Source organism: Peromyscus maniculatus, chromosome 2 (genome assembly GCF_049852395.1).
Source record: "Peromyscus maniculatus bairdii isolate BWxNUB_F1_BW_parent chromosome 2, HU_Pman_BW_mat_3.1, whole genome shotgun sequence".
Lineage (NCBI taxonomy): Eukaryota > Metazoa > Chordata > Mammalia > Rodentia > Cricetidae > Peromyscus > Peromyscus maniculatus.
This window is the reverse complement of record NC_134853.1, coordinates 148224915-148244226: the sequence shown is the minus strand read 5'-3', so window position 1 is coordinate 148244226 and position 19312 is coordinate 148224915. Positions and strand designations below refer to the sequence as shown.

The 19312-nt window shown below is 47.2% G+C and overlaps 3 protein-coding genes across 20 annotated transcripts in view; 2 read left to right on the top strand and 1 right to left on the bottom strand.

Annotated features, from left to right (window-relative positions):
• Positions 1 to 13895, top strand: part of Tmem39b (transmembrane protein 39B) — a 45987-nt gene extending 32092 nt beyond the window's left edge. For 10 of the 15 annotated variants that reach the window (XM_006994366.4, XM_076565170.1, XM_076565171.1 and 7 more), the window contains 4 exons: positions 4735 to 5071; positions 6915 to 7102; positions 11694 to 11814; positions 13443 to 13895. In XM_006994366.4, the coding sequence (XP_006994428.1) occupies positions 4735 to 5071; positions 6915 to 7102; positions 11694 to 11814; positions 13443 to 13685 (889 nt within the window). In that variant the 3' untranslated portion in view covers positions 13686 to 13895. Of the gene's footprint in view, positions 1 to 4731; positions 5072 to 6914; positions 7103 to 11693; positions 11815 to 13442 lie in introns of all 15 variants that reach the window. The other 5 variants (XM_076565167.1, XM_015987857.3, XM_076565169.1 and 2 more) reach the window with 1 other exon arrangement.
• A 3192-nt stretch (positions 13896 to 17087) lies between these two features.
• On the bottom strand, positions 17088 to 18187 carry LOC143271994 (uncharacterized). Its single transcript, XM_076565166.1, has 2 exons — positions 17870 to 18187; positions 17088 to 17541 (listed from the first exon to the last, which is right to left on the bottom strand). The coding sequence occupies exons 1-2, from the start codon at positions 18077 to 18079 to the stop codon at positions 17227 to 17229; spliced, it is 525 nt and encodes a 174-aa protein (XP_076421281.1). The 5' UTR covers positions 18080 to 18187; the 3' UTR covers positions 17088 to 17226.
• The window catches only part of Kpna6 (karyopherin subunit alpha 6), a 35947-nt gene continuing 33968 nt past the window's right edge, over positions 17334 to 19312 (top strand). The window contains exon 1 of one of the 4 annotated variants that reach the window (XM_006994367.4): positions 17334 to 17463. In XM_006994367.4, the coding sequence (XP_006994429.1) occupies positions 17460 to 17463 (4 nt within the window). In that variant the 5' untranslated portion in view covers positions 17334 to 17459. The other 3 variants (XM_076565164.1, XM_076565163.1, XM_076565165.1) reach the window with 3 other exon arrangements.

Genomic DNA, 19312 nt, shown 5'->3' with positions numbered 1-19312 from the left:
AGTAATCACTGTTTCTGGTTCCTGTGTCCCCAATAGGTGATTAACACCAGGCACAGCATGCCAGCACGTGTGCTCTGATTCCCTACAGTGGTAGACAGATGTCGCTCCCCGCTCCTCTCCCCATTTCTCCACTGTTCGCCTGTTTGATAGCTTCCCCCCTCCAGTTGGTTATCTTGTCACTGATAAATATATTTTGCTCTGTGGTGCAACCTTTTTTTTACATGAATTGGTGTTTTGCTATGGGTGTTGGATCCCCTGGAAGAGGAGTTGCAGATAGTTGTGAGCTGCCGTGTGGTGCTGGGAATTGAACCCGGGCCCTCTGCAAGAGCAGTCAGTTCTCCTAACCGATGAACCATCTCTCCAGCCCCTGTGGTACAACTCATGTCTAGCATGTGCAAAAACATGATTTCCATGTCAAGACATTGTAAAACAGTGTCTTTTAGTCTATCAGCAATAGCATTTTGAATCAGAATATTGGGAACCCTTTGAGGCTGGAGAGATGACTCAGTGGTTCATAGCACATATTCCTCTTCTTGAGGACAGGAGTTCAGTTCCCAGCACCCACATATGTGGCTGAAAATTAACTCCAGCTCCAGGGGACACAACTCTCTTTTCCTGACTGGGAGTACCTGCAGGCACACACGCACATGTTCACATACACACACAGTGTGCATAAATTAAATTGTTTTAAGGAAGAAATATTAGGAATCTACCCATCCCCTGTTAGTTTCCTCTGCCCGGCAACTGTAGTCATTCATATTGTCAAGGTTGATTCTGACATTCTCTTACGTAACCACACTTAAGCTAATTATAAAGGTGAAGCCCCACTAAATAGTGTGGTTTTAGTAAGTGTACAAAATCACCATTCATTGTTGTAGCTCCTGAGTCTGGTTTTGGGCCTCATGAAAAGTGTCAGGGTCAGTAGTTTCTCTCTAATTCTATCCCTTTCTTAAGGTCATGCCATATTTTAGTGTGCTTCATATTTAAATAATAACATCCTTAAATGAAGTTTGTAGTTGCCTTTTTCTTGTTGACAAAAGAAAAGATGACTCGTCATCATATCCTCATATTTATCCAGTCTCTCAAGCATGCTGCCTGTTACCTGGAGTCCATTCCCTCCCCCACCAGATGTCCCACGGTAGGACCTCCATCCTCCTGCTCCAGAACAGAGTGGCTGCTCTGTAGGCTGGCTGTATAGTTCAGCCTGGGACTTTTCTTGCTGCCCTCCTGAATTGTGTGCTCTCTTAGATCCCATGCCTTATTTCTCCTTTTTTTTTTTTTTTTTTGTTGTTGTTGTTGTTGTTGTTGTTATTGTTGTTGTTTTTCGAGACAGGGTTTCTCTGTGTAGCTCTGCACCTTTCCTGGAACTCACTCTGTAGCCCAGGCTGGCCTTGAACTCACAGAGATCCGCCTGGCTCTGCCTCCCGAGTGCTGGGATTAAAGGCGTGCACCACCACCGCCCGGCTATTTCTCTCTTATTTTGCCAAATGAATTATCAGGTAATTGCCCTAGCAATGACTGGAGTGTCTGCATTTTATGTCCTTGCATGTCCAAAATGTCTTTATTCTATCATTACTCCTTTTGTAAAAGTCTTTTTTGTTTTTTCCTCCATTTATTTATATGTCTGTGTTTGAGCCTATGAATTTATGTGTACAGGAGCCTGCAGAAGCCAGTAGAGGGCATTGGATCTCCTGGGACTGTATGGACAGGTGGTTGTGAGCTACCATGTGGGTGCTAGGAACTGAACCTGGTCCTCTTCAAGAGCAGTAAGCACTCCTAACTGAGCTATCGCTCTGCTCTCCTACGCGCTTCCTGATTGATGGTTTGTCTGAGGGTAGGGTTTCTAAGTTCACATTCCTATTTCCTCAGGATCCGAAGTCCCTTTCCTCTAGTGTGCAGTGTGGCCTGTGAGGCAGCTGATGCCAGTTTGCTTCCAGGTCCCCTGGAGATGACTTTTTTCTAAGAGCTTTTGGGACTAGTCTGTCTTTTGATTACTTGAGATTTCACGAGTGTCTGATGGAGGCCTTTCATTATTCATCTGTCAGTACTTCTTCAGCTCTGGGATACTTTCTCTTTTTTCTGTTCTCTCTGGAACTTGTATCTGTTAGATAGCGGACCTTATGGTTTAATCATCTGTTTCTCTTATATTTTCTCTCATGTTTTCCTTTTATATCTGCCTTCGTGCTTCTCATTTGCCCCTAGAGAGATTTCCTAAAATTTGTCTTACAGCAGTTTGAGATCTCCCTTCTCTAGAAATCATGGGTTTTTTTTTGTTTTGTTTGTTTTTTAAGATTTATTTATTTATGTATATAGTGTTCTATCTGCATGTATGCCTGCACGCCAGAAGAGGGCACCAGATCTCATTATAGATGGTTGTGAGCCATCATGTGGTTGCTGGGAATTGAACTCAGGACCTCTGGAAGAACAGGCAGTGCTCTTAACCTCTGAGCCATCTCTCCAGCCCTGGTTTTTTTTTTTTTTTTTTTTTTTTTTTAATCTCTGATTGCTTCTTTATTGATTTCTGATTATTCTTGTGTGTGTGTGTAGTTTTTCGAAATAGGGTTTCTCTGTATAGCCCTAGCTGTCCTGGAACTCACTTTGTAGATCAGGCTAGCTTTGAACTCATAGAGATCCCTGCCTCTGCCTCTCCAAGTGTTAGGATTAAAGGCGTGCACAACTACACCTGGATCTTAAATTTTTTTTTTAATTTTGCTTATTTGTGAGTGTACGTGTATGCATTCCATGGTGCACATGTGGAGATTATGACATTTATAGGATTTGGTATTTTCCTCCACCACGTGGGTTCCAGGCATTGAAGTCAGGTTCTCAGTCTTGGTAAAAGTACCTTTACTCACTGAACTCTCTCTCTGACCCTTGCTCACTTTTCTAATATATTTACCCCCTTGTCATCCCTGTAGGATTATGTCCAGGATAGCCTACAGAAATCAAAATGATGGTCAAGCCCTATCTGTCATAGCATACAGTTTTCTGTATACCTTTTTATCTAGATTACCTTTAATACCTGATTAGGTAAATGCTATGTAAAAAGTTACTAACTCCAGTAAAGTTGATAACTATTATTTAAAGATGCCAAGGGTGAAAACTATGTATGTTCAATACAGAAAAAGCCAACAACCATTATAGGCTTATGTATATAGTACACATCAGCAAAAATGTAATAGTTCTTCCAGCTTAGTGGCCCATGCCTGTAATCTGAGCACTTAGGAGGCAGAGGCGGGAGGATCTTAAGTTGGAAAATTGCCTAGTCTACATAAAAAGTTAAAGATGAGACCAAGCCTGGGTTACATAGACCCTGTCTCCGAAATTATTTCAGCCTATGGCTAGTTCAATCTGCAGATTTTTGTGCTCTTTCAGGTTGTGGGTCTTGTGTAGTTTGTCCTCATAGTCCCAGCCACACACTCCAAAGACCATTGACTAATTCTTCCTGTCCCTGCTTGGGTGCTGCATAGGGGACATGTGTGTCCTATTCAAGGGTCCATTTCAGCACCTGGCATAATAGACACAGGATAAGTGTTTGTTCCCATACCTTCTCTGCAAAGTGAAGAGCATTCTCTTACATATGTACCCAGTTATGCAACCTAGATCTGTTTTGTGGCATTGTGTTATATTTTGTTTGTTTGTGGACTAGCCTGGAATCCTTGATCTTCCTGCTCAGCCTCTGAGGTTCTGAAATTACTGGCACTTGCCATCATGTCCATCTTATGCTCTTTTTGTTTCCTTGTTTTTTGTTTCTTGACACAGGGTCTCTCAGTGTGGTGCTGGCTGTCCTGAAATTCACTCTAGACCAAGCTGGCCTCGAACTCAGAGATCTGTCTACCTCTGCCTCCCGAGTACTGGGATTAAAGGCACACCATGCCTGCTCCCATATTATGCTTTTAATTGATTGGAGATGGGTTATTTTGTTTTGTTTTTCTTTTCCTGTTTTTTTTTTTTTTTTTTTTTTTTTTTTTTTTTTTTTTTTTTTTGAGACAGGGTTTCTCTGTATAGTCTTGGCTGTCCTGTAATTGGCTCTGTAGACCAGGCTGGCCTTGAACTCACAAAGATCCGCCTGGCTCTGCCTCCCAAGTGCTGGGATTAAAGGCTTGTGCCACCACTGCCTGGCTGGCTGTTTTGTTTTTCTTAGTTTATTTGGTCTAAAGCTTGGCTCTCTTTCTTCCTTATGAATCATGGAACCTTTGAGAACTTACTCCACTACTCTGATCCACAGCTTCCTTGAGAAGAGGATGAAACCATAGCACCTGTTACTCTGTTGCGTGTAGAATACTTAGCCTGAGCCAGGCGGTGGTGGCACACACCTTTAATCCCAGCACTCGGGAGGCTCTGTGAGTTTGAGGCCAGCCTGGTCTACAAACAGAGTTCTAGGACAGCCAGGGCTATACAGAGAAACTCTTGTGCTCAGTGAGTGTGGGTTGCCATGGTGATTATTAGTTATCACCATGCAGGAAAGAACTTCTTGCTTCCTACTGTATCCTCGGTTCTAGGATGTACTTGATACTAAGACATGTTTGAACCATTGACTTGGATGGAAAGATGGAGGGATAGGAGAATGAGTAAATTTTCCTCTCAGAGCGTCCAGGAGGGAAAAGCAGAGTCATCCCGCCCTGTGTGCCCTCTCTCCCCGCCCCCTGTGTTCCTCCACCCCCCCACCCCCGGTTAAGGGTCAGGATCCTGACCCTTTGATAAGACTGGCCTCACCACTGTCTTCCACAGCAGGTTTGGGATGTACATTCCGTTCCTGCAGCTGAACTACGATCTTCGCAAGACAAACCTCTTCAGCCATGTGGCTTCCATGGGGCCCCGAGAGGCAGTCAGTGGCCTGGCAAGGAGTCGGGACTACTTGCTGACGCTTCGGGAGACTTGGAAGCAGCACACAAGACAGCTGTACGGCCCAGAAGCCATGCCCACTCATGCCTGCTGCCTGTCACCCAGCCTCATTCGCAATGAAGTAGAGTTCCTCAAAATGGACTTCAATTGGCGCATGAAGGAAGTGCTTGTCAGCTCCATGCTGAGTGCCTATTATGTGGCCTTTGTACCTGTTTGGTTTGTCAAGGTACATAGCTCAACGCAAAGTGGCTTCCTGCCCTCCCCCAGCCCTGTTTACATAAGTAACTCTTCTGGGTTTTGTTATTTGTTTTCTAGGAGTGTGTGTGTGCTCATGGGAGAGTATGGTTGTGCGTGTGTATGTGTACATGTAGGTGGAAGCCAGAGATTGTTACTGGGTGTCTTCCTCAGTTGCTCTCCACCTGATTTCTGGAGATGGCCTGTCGTTGATTGAGCTGGACACAGAGGTCTTCCTGTCTTGCCTCCCCAGTGCTAGATGTATGGCTGCCAGCCACCACACCCAGCGTTTTCATAGGCTCTGAGGACTCGAACTCGGGTCCTCGTGCTTGTTCATTCACCAGGCACTTTACCTACTGAGTCATCTCCCCAGCCTCACTCATCTCTGCCAGTTTTGATTGGATTTCTCCTCTGGAGATCTGGAATAAAAAGAACAAGGTTCCCTGAAGGCAGTCACCTATCCAAGAACTCCTGATCAGTGGAAGTCTTCGTAAGTCAGTGGCTGCTTTGGCACAGGTCTCTGAGTGTCCTGTTTTGCCATTGAATAAAGAAAGCAGGAGATTGGACAGGCTCAGCATGTAAGAGCACAGGATCTCCTGCAGAGGACCAGGGTTCAGTCCCAGCAACCACATGCTTCACAGTTGTTCTTTTGTTCGTTCGTTCGTTCGTTCGTTCGTTCGTTCGTTCGTTCGTTCGTTCGTTCGTTCGTTCGTTTGTTTGTTTTTGGACGCAGGATCTCTCTGTGTAACAGCCCTGGTTGTCCAGGAACTCATCTGTAGACCAGGCTCTCCTCGAACTCACTGAGATCATCCTGCCTCTGCCTCCAGAGTACTGGGATTAAAGGTGAGAGCCACCACCGCCCCGAGGTACCTTATAATTGTAACTTCAGTTCCAGGGGTTCTGCCAGCCTCTTATGGCCTCTGCAGATACTGCTGTATGTGGTATATGTACTTACATGCTGGCAGAATACTCTACACATAAAAGAAAGAATTCTGGAAAGAAAAAGAAACCAGGAGTCATCAGATCCAAGTGACCTTAAAAGTGTGCTCTCTATTCAGCCTCTTCTGGGAAGGGACCTCCTCAGCTGTAAAGGACTTGAACCCTTGCTCCATGATGAATCACCCCCCCACCCCCGTGTGTGTGTGTGTGTGTGTGTGTGTGTGTGTGTGTGTGTGTGTGTGTGTGTGTGTGTGTGTTTGCCTACATGTATGTATAGGTCTAGGCACCACTTGTGTGCCTGGTGCCCTAAGAGGCCAGAAGAGGATTTTAGATTCCCTGGAACTGGAGTTAGAGATAGTTGTGAGTCATCATGTGGGTCTGGGAATTGAACCCAGGTCCTCTGGAAGAACAGTAGCCAGTGTTCTTAACTATTGAGACACATCTATGACCTCAAATGAAATATTTTTTTTTTTTTTCAATTGGGTGTTTAGAGGACTCTGTCTGCAGTGAACTTTGATATGTATAAAATCTGTCTAATGCCTGGGTTGGTGGTAGTTCCCCTTACCTCATCTGACTAGTGAGGAAAGGAAAGCATGGACAAGTTCAGTTATTTGCCAGAAGCCAGAGTTATAGTTAATGTGCAGCAGAGCCAAGATTGATCCACTCTGGATCCCTGAGCATGCTCTGACCCCGAGTCAGTGGCAGTGGAGCAATATTCCATCGTAGGAAATGGTGGATGTGGGAGCTAAGCTGCCCTCCTGAGGTGTGTAATTGTTGGTGTCAGCCACCCTGAAATCTCCACGGTACTGCCCTGCCTTCTGGGTACGCTCAGGGAAGGGAGGGGAGTTGAGGCCATTATGGGTATCCTGAGACTGAGCCACCTCCGCTCTCCCCAGAATACACACTACTATGACAAGCGCTGGTCCTGCGAGCTCTTCCTGCTGGTGTCCATCAGCACCTCTGTGATCCTCATGCAGCACCTGCTCCCTGCTAGCTACTGTGACCTGCTGCACAAAGCTGCTGCCCATCTGGGCTGCTGGCAGAAGGTGGACCCGGCCCTTTGCTCCAACGTGCTGCAGCACCCGTGAGTTCCCCCCCCCCCCCACGCTGCTCAACAACCCCGTTCCCCGTCAGGCTATGGGTCACTTGCATCTCCTCATTAACTCGCTCAGTTGGCCAGAAAATCGTTCCTACGCTTGTCTTGTACATGAGGACTTGTGTCCAGTGGGGCTCTAGATAGACCTGTTGTGTGTTGTTGGGGAGCTTGCAGGTGTGCTGGACATGGGAGGGGCACAGGAGATAACGCACGGACCCAGATCTTCTCATTCACTCTCATTTATCCGCTTCCTCACTGGCTTACTGCTCGGGCAGGCGGTCATCCTTCCCTCCTGCTCACTTACTCCCTCACCGTTCCATGGCCTGCTCCTCCAGTACTCATTCACACATACGCCTTCCCAGGCCTGGGCTCTGTGTCAGGCAGAGGAGCTTGCTCTTTGACCTATAAGCTGAGGGAAGCTGTGTGTTCTTGTCAAAACCTCGGTCAGGACAAGATGCAGTTCTCTGTTAGCTGGTGGTAAACCCTATGCAGGGAGGTGAGACAACAGACGAAATCTTTTGTTTGTTTGTTTGTTTTTTGTTTTTTGAGACAGGGTTTCTCTGTATAGCTTTAGTGCCTGTCCCGGATCTCATTATTATATATCTCGCTCTGTAGACCAGGCTGGCCTCGAACTCACAGAGATCCGCCTGGCTCTGCCTCCCAAGTGCTGGGATTAAAGGCGTGCACCACCACTGCCCAGCAATAGATGAAATCTTTAACAAGTTCACAGACTGATGGGGGAAGATAACCACATCAAAATTAGTTAAGACAAGGGAGAAAAAGGCCCAGCTATTCCCAGAGCAGAAGTGCGCGGCCCCCAGCACAGGAGCCCTGGGGTGCTGAGCTAACCTTCCTTCAGTCTCCTCATCCTTCACTGGTGCCTAATACTTGCACAGCCCTTCCGCTGAGACCCTGTCCTGACTATGCTAATCATTTCTCATTGAAGGTTCTCATACCTGAGTCTGAAGCCAGCCAGGAGGAGGCCATCAGGACAGCTTTTGTAGAGGGAGGCCAACTGGAGTGGAATCAAAATAGAGAGCTCAGAGGCCAGGTGCTCTTGTATTGGTGCTCCTGTCAATCAGGGCCCTTTTCTGAGAGAAGCAACCTTACTGAATTCACCACAAGAGGGCTTGGCTTAACCTCCTATGCTGGAGAATAGAAAGGGAGAATTCAGCTCACACCTTTGATCCCAGCACTTGGGAGGCAGAGGCAGGTGAGTTCAAGGCCAGCCTGGTCTACAGAGCCAATTACAGGACAGCCAGGACTATACAGAGAAACCCTGTCTCAAGAAACCAAACCAAATAGATAGATAGACAGGTAAATAGATAAATAAATAAACCATCCTACAAATGGTATTAAGAGGCTGAGTCTGGTGTCACACACCTTTAGTCCTAGTACCTGGGAGGCAGAGGCAGGTAAGACTCTCTGAGTTTGAGGCCAACCTGGTCTACAGAGTGAGTTCCAGGACACCCAGTGATACACAGAGAAACTCTGTCTTGAAAAACCGAAAGAAGAAAAAAGCAAGCAAGCAAGCATGCTGCCTATCTATATCTCACCCAGGTGCTGAACTAAGACCAAGACCCTTTGCACAGCTTCCAGGCCGATTGGCTCGGGCTGGTGAACCCCCTCTTTTCTTTCCTATATCCTAATACACACCTCGCCTCTAGCCAGACCAAACCTCTGTGATCTGTAGCACGAATCTTAGATGGTCTTATTAATAAAAACAAACCTGAGGCCAGTTATTGGGGTGAACACTGGAAGATCAGAGAGCCAGAACAAGCCACAGCTACCTCACCTCGCCGGATCCTCAGCTGGTCTTGTTTCCTCAGACTGGAGGCTTCTGAGTCCTCATCCAGAATGGCTCTCAGCTGAATTGCTACTCAAAAGCCTGAATGCTTCACCAGGCCAAATGCTACTAGTTTCTGGTCCTCACGCCTTATATACCTTTCTGCTTTCTATTACTACTCCCTGGGATTAAAGGCTCGATTTCTGGGATTAAAGGCATGATGAGTCACCATGCCTGTCTGTATCTTTGAACACATGGATTTCTGCCTCTGGAATGCTAGGATTAAAGGCGTGTGCTACCACTGCCTATCCTTTATGTTTAATATTGTTCCTGCTCTGTCTCTGACCCCAGATAAGTTTAATAGCATGCACAATATTTGGGGGAATACAATACCACAGGGCTCTTATATGCTTTATGCATTTCCACATCTAGCCTTTCCCCTGGTGTACCTTTGCTTAGAATGTTCTTTCTGTTCCCCCTTATTTCCTGACTACCTAGACCATCCAGGTGCCTCCTGTAGAAAGGACCTCTCCTTTCAGTGCCCCACACCACACCCCTTCCACTTGCTACTTTCTGTTCCTTTGTCTCCTGCTGCTCATTCTGGGGCTGAGAGCCTCTAGAAACCATGGCTCTTGCCCATGTAGCAAGCATGCACCTCTCTCCACTCTCCCATCACAGTGCCTGGATAGGTTTTGTGAGGTTTTGTTTCTTTAATTGTTTAGGTTGGTTTATTTTAATTTATGGATATGAGTGTTTTGCCTTTACACCTGGTGACCACAGAGGTCAGAAGAGGGTGTCGGATTCCCTAGAGCTGGAATTACAGATGGTTGTGAGCCACCACGTAGATGCTGGGAATTTAATCCAGCCCTGTCTTTTTTTCTTTTTCTTTTTCTTTTCTTTTCTTGTTTTTTTTTTTTTTTTTTTTCCCTTTGAGACAGGGTTTCTCTGTGTAACAACTCTAGCTGTCCTGGAACTCGATTTTTAGGCCAGGCTGGCCTCGAACTCACAGAAATCCACCTGTCTCTGCCTCCCCAGTGCTGAGATTAAAGGTGTGTCAACACCTCCTGGCCTATATTTTTTTTTTAAGGTAAAATTTACATAGAGTGAAATATACTATACAAACTACAAATTCTACAGATCTTGGAGGTGGCTTTATTTATTTATTTATTTTTTGTTTGTTTGTTTGGTTGTTGGTTTTGGTTTTTTGAGACAGGGTTTTCTGTGTAGCCCTGGCTGTCCTAGAACTCACTATATAGACCAGACTGGTGTCAAACTCAGAGATCTACCTGCCTCTGCCTCCTGAGTGCTGGGATTAAAGGGGTGCGCCACCATGCCCAGCTCTTTTAGTTTTTTTTTTTTTTTTTTTTTTTTTTTTTTTTTTTTTTTTTTTTTTTTTTTTGTTTTTCGAGACAGGGTTTCTCTGCGTAGCTTTGCGCCTTTCCTGGAGCTCACTTGGTAGCCCAGGCTGGCCTCGAACTCACGGAGATCCGCCTGGCTCTGCCTCCCGAGTGCTGGGATTAAAGGCGTGCGCCACCACCGCCCGGCCTCTTTTAGTTTTGACAAAGGCATGAACATTCATGTAACCTACCTTCATCAAGGTCTAGAACATTTCTAGCTCCATAGAAAATATCATCATGGTTCTTCCCAGTAAACCTCTCCCAACACACACACATATACACCTGTACCTACCTTTTTCTTACCATAGGTTAGATTTTTCTGTTCTGGAACCTTATATAAATGAAATTGTACATAAAATTTAGTTTGCCTCTTTTAGAACTTTATATAAATAAAATCATAAGTAGACACTCCTGTTTGGTTGGGTTTTTTTGGTTTGGTTTGGTTTTTGATTTTTCAAGACAGGGTTTCTCTGTTGTAGCCCTGGCTGTCTTGGTACTCTGTAGTCACCATCAAATAGTCACTCCTGTGTCCAGCTTCTTTCATTCAGTGTTCTATCTTGTGGCCATGTGTTTTTAAGTGAATGAATCAATGAGGCAAGAATCCAGTTTACAGGAGAGCTGCTGATAGCTGTAGTTCTGTTTCTGGCCCAGGACCATTGAGTCCTTGGAGTCTCATGGGACATTGGAAGGAAACTTCCTGCTCTTGTTTGGCTTCTCAATGCCAGCTTTTGTGGCATGCTCTGAGGACACAGGCATGGAGTAGATGTTGTCTACTTCCTACAGGAATGATACAGACTAGGAAACAAACAAATGGCAAACACTGGGAAATGTCCACCAGTAAGTGGCAAGAGCTTCGAGGAACAATAAAAGATACTCGGGTCTGTAAAGAGTTTGAGAAAGGCTTTCTGGGGGATCTTAGGTTTTCAAAGATAAGACAGAGCCTTTGAGGACAAGGCATCCGGAAGACCTGTCTGTTTGGAGGGAGTGACTTATGCAGGGACATGAGCAATGCAGTGGAAGTCGAGGGATGCTGCATAGGATCTCAAGAACCCGGTCAGATCCCTGGGATACTGCAAAGCCTTCAGCACATTTGCAAACAGAGCAGCCACATCTATCCCTGCTCCACCTAGGTAGCTGTGATGGACCCACAGGAGGTTGGTTACAATGAGGCAAGTGGAAAGGGAAAAGGTTTTTCTTCATAATCCCTCACCCTTAGACGTCTCTGCAGCAGATTGCTTATGGTTGTTTCCCATTTTATAGAGGAGGCAGCTGAGACCCCGAAAAGGAGTCACAGTATCAGAGAGATAGAAATGAAGTAGAGCCCTAATGACCACCTGTACCCGATCCTCTGGTACCCATTTTCATGGACAAAATGTACTCTTGGGCTTGCCTCCAGGTGGACTGAAGAGTGCATGTGGCCACAGGGTGTGCTGGTGAAACACAGCAAGAATGTCTACAAAGCAGTGGGCCACTACAACGTGGCCATCCCCTCTGATGTCTCCCACTTCCGGTTCCACGTGAGTGTTCTTTTCTGGGCAGGAGGATGGGGCCTGATCCTCAAGGCAGGGAGCGGGTGGGCTTAGCAGGATGATGATGGCTGTCCTCACTGTACCCAAAGCCCAGTGCACACAGGCAGTCCGAGGATGTCCACACAGAGGAGCATCACTGCAGCCCCTTGCTTGCAGATCTCTTAGAGCACTGGAGAGAGGGAGAGGTGATGACAGGAGGAAAGAAAGAATTTTGCAGGTCCTGGTGGCTCGCAGCTGGGGGGGGGGGGGGGACAGACTGACAGACGAGACAGAGATCTTAGCATTGGAAAGAATCCCGATGATTCCGTGCTGTGTTCCATGCATTCTTAATTCAAGATTGCCTTATTGAGAAACTTGGGAACTCATGCAAATGGCCCGAGTCGGCATAGGCAAACGGCTTGCTTGCCCTGACTCAGCAAGGCTGCGGGCCTCCAATCCCCTTTTCCAACAGAGACTTCATGGCACTGCTCTGTTTGAAGGAGCTAGAATCAATCCCCTTACTTCCTAGTAACCCCTGCTGGAGCTGGGGAACCCTATGGAGCCAGGGCACTAAGGGTCACGGTTTGGGAGATTGTTAATCTGGGCAGTTGTCTTCACTTCTCAGAGAAGAGTCTTGCTCCTAGGCTCACTGCCCAGGCCTGAGCCCAGCTTCCTGGGCCCTTCAGTTCCCCACCCTCTGCTACAAGTTCTTTCCCTTGCAAACTGAGATCCCTAGATGCTGGTGCTCTTGAATTTAGTGGGAAAAAATTTTTTTTCTTGACTTCTACATTCTGTTTTCCTTCAAGACACCTTGTGAGACTGAGAGGTATTCCTGTGACCCTCCATTGCAGTCTAGGTAGAAATGCTCCAGAGGGGGCTGGAGAGATGGCTCAGAGGTTAAGAGCACTGGCTGTTCTTCCAGAGGTCATGAGTTCAATTCCCAGCAACCACATGGTGGCTCACAACCATCTATAATGAGATCTGGTGCCCTCTTCTGACATGCAGGTGTATATGCAGACAGAACACTGTATACATAATAAATAAATAAATCTTTAAAAAAAAAAAATGCTCCAGAGGAAGCAGTAGGTACTGTAGTACATACTCAGGCTTTCCATGTGATGATTCGAGATGTGCTGAGCTAAAGTGTGGCATATATAAAGCCTAGCTTCCATCCCTAGCACTGAAAAGAAAAGGGGGGCGGGCAGAATTCTGATTTGTTCAGGCCCAACAATTCTGCAGAGGCTGACATTAAAGAAAGTTGAGTGGGATATAGTGGTGCTTGTTTTTAATCCCAGCACTCAGGAGGCAGAGGAAGGCTGATATCTGTGAGTTCAAGGCCAGCCTGGTAACAAATAAATAAAAAGTTGATTTGGGGTCAGAAAGTTTGAAATAGCATGCAAGACCTCTCAGAAAAGGCTTTCCAGAAGTATCTTCAACAGCTTATATGGAAGCAGCAGAACACTATACGCAAAGGCAGATGAGGTGGTAGAGTCCCCCTGACCTTACAGTCTTCCCCCACCCAAGTCCACATGGAGCCCCAAGATCTTGTCCCCTTTACTATGGCCAAGAATTCCCTCATCCGAGGAGCAGGTTTCTGGAGCATGCCCCCTGGCCTCTGCCTACCCTCCCCTGGGCAGTTCTTTTTCAGCAATCCCCTGAGGATCCTCAACATCCTCTTGCTGCTGGAGGGCGCTGTCATTGTCTACCAGCTGTACTCCTTAATGTCCTCGGAGAAGTGGCACCAGACCATTTCACTGGCCCTCATCCTCTTCAGCAACTACTATGCCTTCTTCAAGCTGCTCCGGGACCGCCTGGTTTTGGGCAAAGCCTACTCATACTCAGCCAGTCCCCAGAGAGACCTGGACCACCGGTTCTCCTGAGCTCCAGGGTGATCCTCAAGACAGCATCCAGGCTTCACCCAAGGGCCTTCTGGCCAAGGGCTGTTGGGGTTGGGTTGGGGGTTGGGGCAAAAAAACACAAAAAAACCAAAAAAATCCACCAGAGCTTTGTATTTTTGTTACGTAATGTTTCTTTCTTTGATAATTGATGTGATGAGAAGAAAAAAAGTCTTATTTTTATACTCCAAACAAGCCCGTGTCCTGTGGTTCTTTCTCTGGTTCCTGCCAATCAGGCAAAGTCAGAGGTGTGGGCTTCTAAGCTGGGAAGCTCCTCGTGTGGCTTCTGTGGGTCCCAAAGGCTGCGGGAGCTGTGATTGCTGCTGCTAACTGAAGGCCCCTTGTGTACAGGTGCCTTGTCATCCACATCTTGACAACCTAGGGAGATGTGTGCTGCCCCTCCCAAGGTAACACGGCTATGAAATGGTATAAAAAATGGTATAAAAATCCTCTGAAAAGGGGTGACACTGTTGTCCTAGTAGAATGTGTCTCGAGTCTCCCAGCAGGGAGTCACTGCCACCCTGCCCTGTGCCAGGTGCCATGCCAGGACACTGCTTCACGGTGGGGAGGGAATGCTGGTAAGGTGGATCAGAGGGTCAAGGCACTTTGTACCAACCCCGACAACCAGAGTGAATCCCTGGACCCAGTATAGTGGAAGGAGAACCGACTCCTGTTAGTTGTCCTCCGGCCTACACACACACACACACACACACACACACACACACACACACACACACACACACGCACACCAAATAAATGTAATTTTTACTTATTTTTAGATTTTTTTATGTACAGGAGTGCTTTGCTTATATGTAGTATATGCTCCACACGTGTGCCTAGTGCTCTTGGGGGTTAGAGGAGGGCATTGAACCCCCGAGATTGGAACAGATGGTTTGGGAGCCACCAGATGTTTGCTGGGAATCAAACCCTGGTCCTCGAAAGAGCAGCAAGTGCTTTGAATTGCTGAACCAACTCTCCAGTCCAATCAATGTAATTTTTTTTTTTGGGGGGGGGGGTTCGAGACAGGGTTTCTCTGTGTAGTTTTGGTGCCTGTCCTGGATCTCGTTCTGTAGACCAGGCTGGCCTTGAACTCACAGAGATCCGACAGGCTCTGCCTTCTGAGTGCTGGGATTAAAGGCATGCACCACCATGGTTGAAAAACCAAAAAAGGTTAGGAGGTTTGAAACACTCCAGTGTTGGGAGAGGGTAAGCCGAATATGGTTCCGACCACATGAAGGGGGGGGGGATGATGAAAGGTCTCTGGAAAGGTCAGAGGCTGGATGAGGGGGAGATGTTATTGTGAACAGGCTGTGTCCTAGAACGGACAACAAAGCTGTGTGAAGGATCACCTGGCTCCTCCAGGCATAGTTTAGAGCCCTGCAAGGGATGCATACACCTTAGCCTTTCTGCTTTTGGCCACAGGGTATGCAGATGAGCTCTGGTGGATGGGATACAGACTGGATAGTTTTTTTTTTTTTTTTTTTTTTGGTTTTCTTTTTTTTTTTTGGTTTTTCGAGACAGGGTTTCTCTGTGTAGCTTTGTGCCTTTCCTGGAACTCACTTTTGAGACCAGGCTGGGCTTGAACTCACAGAGATCCGCCTGGCTCTGCCTCCCGAGTGCTGGGATTAAAGGCATGTGCCACCACCGCCTGACAGACTGGGCAGTTTTGGTGCCTCTGTTTTACAGGCACTGTGACAGGCATTGGGATAACAAAGATGGGGAATCTCATTCCTTTCCTTAGCTGATAGGGAGATGTGAATATACATTGGGAGCAAATCAGTGTGAAATGCTAAAGAAAGCAGAATACTGCCCTAGGAGCAGAGTCCTGGAAGAGGTGATAATGGAATTGGATCCTGAAAGGTTTATCACATGGGCAAACAAGGCAAGGGGTTGTATATTCACACAGAGAAGCTGGGAGCCTGCTTGGGGAAAAGGGTTCTCAACCATGCTTGGAGGCCGAGCTTCCTGTTGAGGAGTGGCCCAAGAACCAGCCTGTGTGCCAGATTGAGATGTTTGGGCATTCCTCAGATCAGAGAGTGGAAAATTGCTTTGAGTGACTCCAATGTATTGAGTTACCTTCCTTTTTCTGTGTGTGTGTGTGTGTGTGTGTGTGTGTGTGTGTCTTTTTCCCCCCCACTTCTTTCAGACTAAAGACTGAAGAACTAAACCCAGGGCCTTGTGCTTAATAGCCAAATACTCTACCACTGAGCTGAAGCTCTAACCTAAACACTAATGTTTTTGTTTGTTTGTTTTTAAATATTTGTGTGTGTGTGCACTAGCAGGTATGTTTGTGTCACAAAATGTGTGTAGAGATAGTGTACAAGTTTCAGGAATTGGATACCCTTGTGCACCAGAAAGTCCAGGGTCCAACTCTGGACATCAGGCTTATGCCATAAGCACTTCTATCTGCCTGGTCATCTCTCTGGTCCGTAATGTCTGGTTCTAAAGCAGATGGGGCAGGAAAACTGGGCCTGGAGATCTGTGAGGTAAGAAGGCAAAGTAATGTGGTAAGTTCTACTTGAGGAAGGTAAACACAGTATTCCTTTCCCTCGTGTTGAGGCATAGAATTTGACTTTTGGGTTTTTTCCCTTAACTGGCCAGGCATTTGTGTAGACTTGGTAATTTGTTGTGATAGGCCCTGAGAACCAGATACAAGAGTCTTCATTCACCTTCTAAAAGATGGAGACTAAAGATTGGACATAACCCCAGCTCTTTGTGTTGAGCTTAGGTATCAGCCCAGCATTCCTTTACTCAAAAGGTAAAAGCTTTAATATCCTCATTGCTAGGAAAGGGAGCTCACCAACCTGTTAATTTTTCTTGTTTATTCACTCAGTGGCCATAAACCAGACTGGAAGGTGGTGGTCATGGTGTTAAGCAATACAGAACTGACCCCTACCCTTACTGAGGTTAGTGGGCTCTGACACACACACACACACACACACACACACACACACACACACACACACACACACACACACACACAGAGGCTCATGATAGTGCACACCCGTAATGTCAGCACTGGGAATGGAAGCGGGATCTGGAGGTCAAAGTCATCTACTTACTCACCAGAGGACAGTCTGGAATAGTTGAATCCCTGTCCCACACAAACAAACAAAAAAAGATCTGGAGCCGTTCATCCCAGTGCTTGGGAGGCACAGGTAGGTGAGTATCTGTGAGTTCGACGTCTGCCTGGTCTATATAGATTATGGCCAGCCAGAGACATATAGTGAGACCCTCTCTCCAGTGAACAAAAACGAGACATAAACTCCAGTTTAATCGTGACTTCTTTTTCTTATCTCCATAGCTCAAAAGTGAACAAATCACTTTTGTTCTCATAGTTCAAAAGTGAACAAATCACTTTTCCTCTTTGGATGATTCTTTACTCAGTTCTATATGGGCTTAATTATAAAAAGAAGGGATATCTTTCTGGGAAAGGAGGCCTCACCATAAAGAAATAAAAACAGAAACAGCAGAGCACTTGGCACATTGTTCAGTAGATATCCCTGTGGTCTCCCTCCAGCCTTGTCTAATCCGTCCCAACCGACACCTTCAGCGGCTGCGGGTTCTCTTTAAAAAGCATGCCCATCAGTGTGTCATCTCCAGGAGGGAAGGGGGCGTGAGGGTTAAGAACGCGTTTAGTGCGGTGTAAATGTTTGTCCCGGTCAGGCTGCCGTCCTGCAGATCCGCCATATTGTCTGCCGAAGCTGCCGCTGAAGCTGCCGCTGCGGCCGCCGCCAAGTCTGAGCGAGCGGAGCCGCGATGGGTGAGTGAGGCAGCTCGGCCGATGGGTGCCCGGGCTGAGGTCTCGGGCAGCGGGGTCTGGCGAGGGCTCGTCTCTCGTCTGAAGGAGATGTCGGGGGCGTGCAGATAGGTGTGGGAGGAGAAACCAGGTCGGGAGTGCCCCTCGGGCCAGTGTGGGGCCGGCGCAGGGCCGCACGGGGGGCAGCCCCCGGGGCTGGCTCCGGCTGCCCAGCGGCCCCGGTGCCCCACGTGGTGGCCTCGGGCCGGAGCTCTGGCGTTCCCGGCGGTAGGCAGGGCCCTGTCCTCTCGCCCTCCTCCTGCCGTGGAGCTGGGGAGCGGGCTGCGGGCGGCAGGCCTGGACGCCGCCACGGGGAGCCTGCTCCCGTGGGCATTGGGCCGCCGCGCTTCGGGGCGAGGTGATGTCTTACCTGCCGGCGTAGAGGGGAGAGCCCTCTGGAGAGGAGACGCGGGGCAGGCCAGCTCCGGACCGGTAACCAAGGGCAGGCCGGGTCCAGCACGGGTTGGGCCTTTGAAGGCCAGGAACATGTCCCAGGCGGTGCAGAAATGGGCTGGTTCGGCCAGACTCCGTGACAGGCTTCGTGGTGTTTAGAAAGCCCAAAGCCAAGACTTCTTGGCATAGACAGGTCAGAGACTTGAGGTTTCTGGGCCAACTCTGGTTAGGAGGAAAAGAGAGACCTGTTGATCTTTTTTAAAAGAGGACTCTGGGTACCAAGGCCGTTGCCCAAATGAGTACGATGGCTAAGTCTTTGAATTCAGAAACAAACCCCGCATTGATAATTTATTGCCATCAGTAAAGTAAAACCTGTTTAAATTTGCTAATCTCTATGTGGAGGCAGTGTTGTCAATGCTTAACGGGTCTTGTTTAACCTAATTTCAACCTAGTGGGATAGTTGCTGCTGCTGTTCCTGTTTTACAGATGGGGAAACTGAGGCTTAGAATGGTAAAGAAACTTATCCAAGGTCACACAGTGATTATTAAAACAGGGTGATCACTCCTGAGCTCTTGGATTGAACTGCTGCTTTTTATGGTCTGGCCCCCTAGTGGTGGGCTGAGAGAAGGGAGGGAAGGTTTTAACCCTGCATAAAGTTGTGAAGGTATTTTGTTATGGGTCCAGTTTGAAATATTTAGTCTGAATGAAACTGAAAAAGTTCAGGGTGAGTTGCTGACCCCCACCAATTTTAAGAGTAGCACCTAAATGCATTTTTGAAATTTCGAATGATCTCTGATCCTAAGGGAACATAAATTATTTTCCCTGCCTGTGATTTTAGAATCTGATCTGGCCTGACACTTCCCACATTTCATCCAGTGACTTAATCTACAAACAAAATTGCATAGAGAAGGTATCTAGAACGTCTGCAACAGACCCTGTATTCCTCCATTTCTGAGCTTTCTCATCTCCAGAAAGAGGAGTATCTGGAGCCTAGCCAGCTCCGTAAATAACATGACATTCTTCCCCACCTTCAGTAACAGCAGTTCTTTGCCCTCCAGAACCCTCTGGAAAGTATAACAATGATTTAGGAGCCCAACTGGAGCCGTGGAGAGAAAGAGGTAACTTGTGAGATTCATTTTTTACAGATTGAGAAACAATCTCAGCAAAGATAACATAGCTAATAAGCAGCTGCCAGGAGTGAGATTCTTCCATATCTTACTGCATATCAGCCTCTAAAATTTAAGGTGGAATCAGGCGGTGGTGGCGCACACCTTTAATCCCAGCACTCCAGAGGCAGAGGCAGGAGGATCTCTGAGTCAAGGACTGCCTGGTCTACAGAGTGAGTTCCAGGAAGCCAGGGCTACACAGAGAAACCCTGTATCAGAAAAAAAAGGCAGGGGGGGGGGGGGTGTTAAGTGAA

Excerpts from the sequence above, each read along its gene's own strand:
- LOC143271994 (XM_076565166.1), bottom strand. The coding sequence starts at position 18,079 with ATGCCAAGAAGTCTTGGCTTTGGGCTTTCTAAACACCACGAAGCCTGT. Across the intron at positions 17,542-17,869 it reads TCTCCCCTCTACGCCGGCAG|ACGAGAGACGAGCCCTCGCC; the intron begins GTAAGACATCAC and ends CATCTCCTTCAG.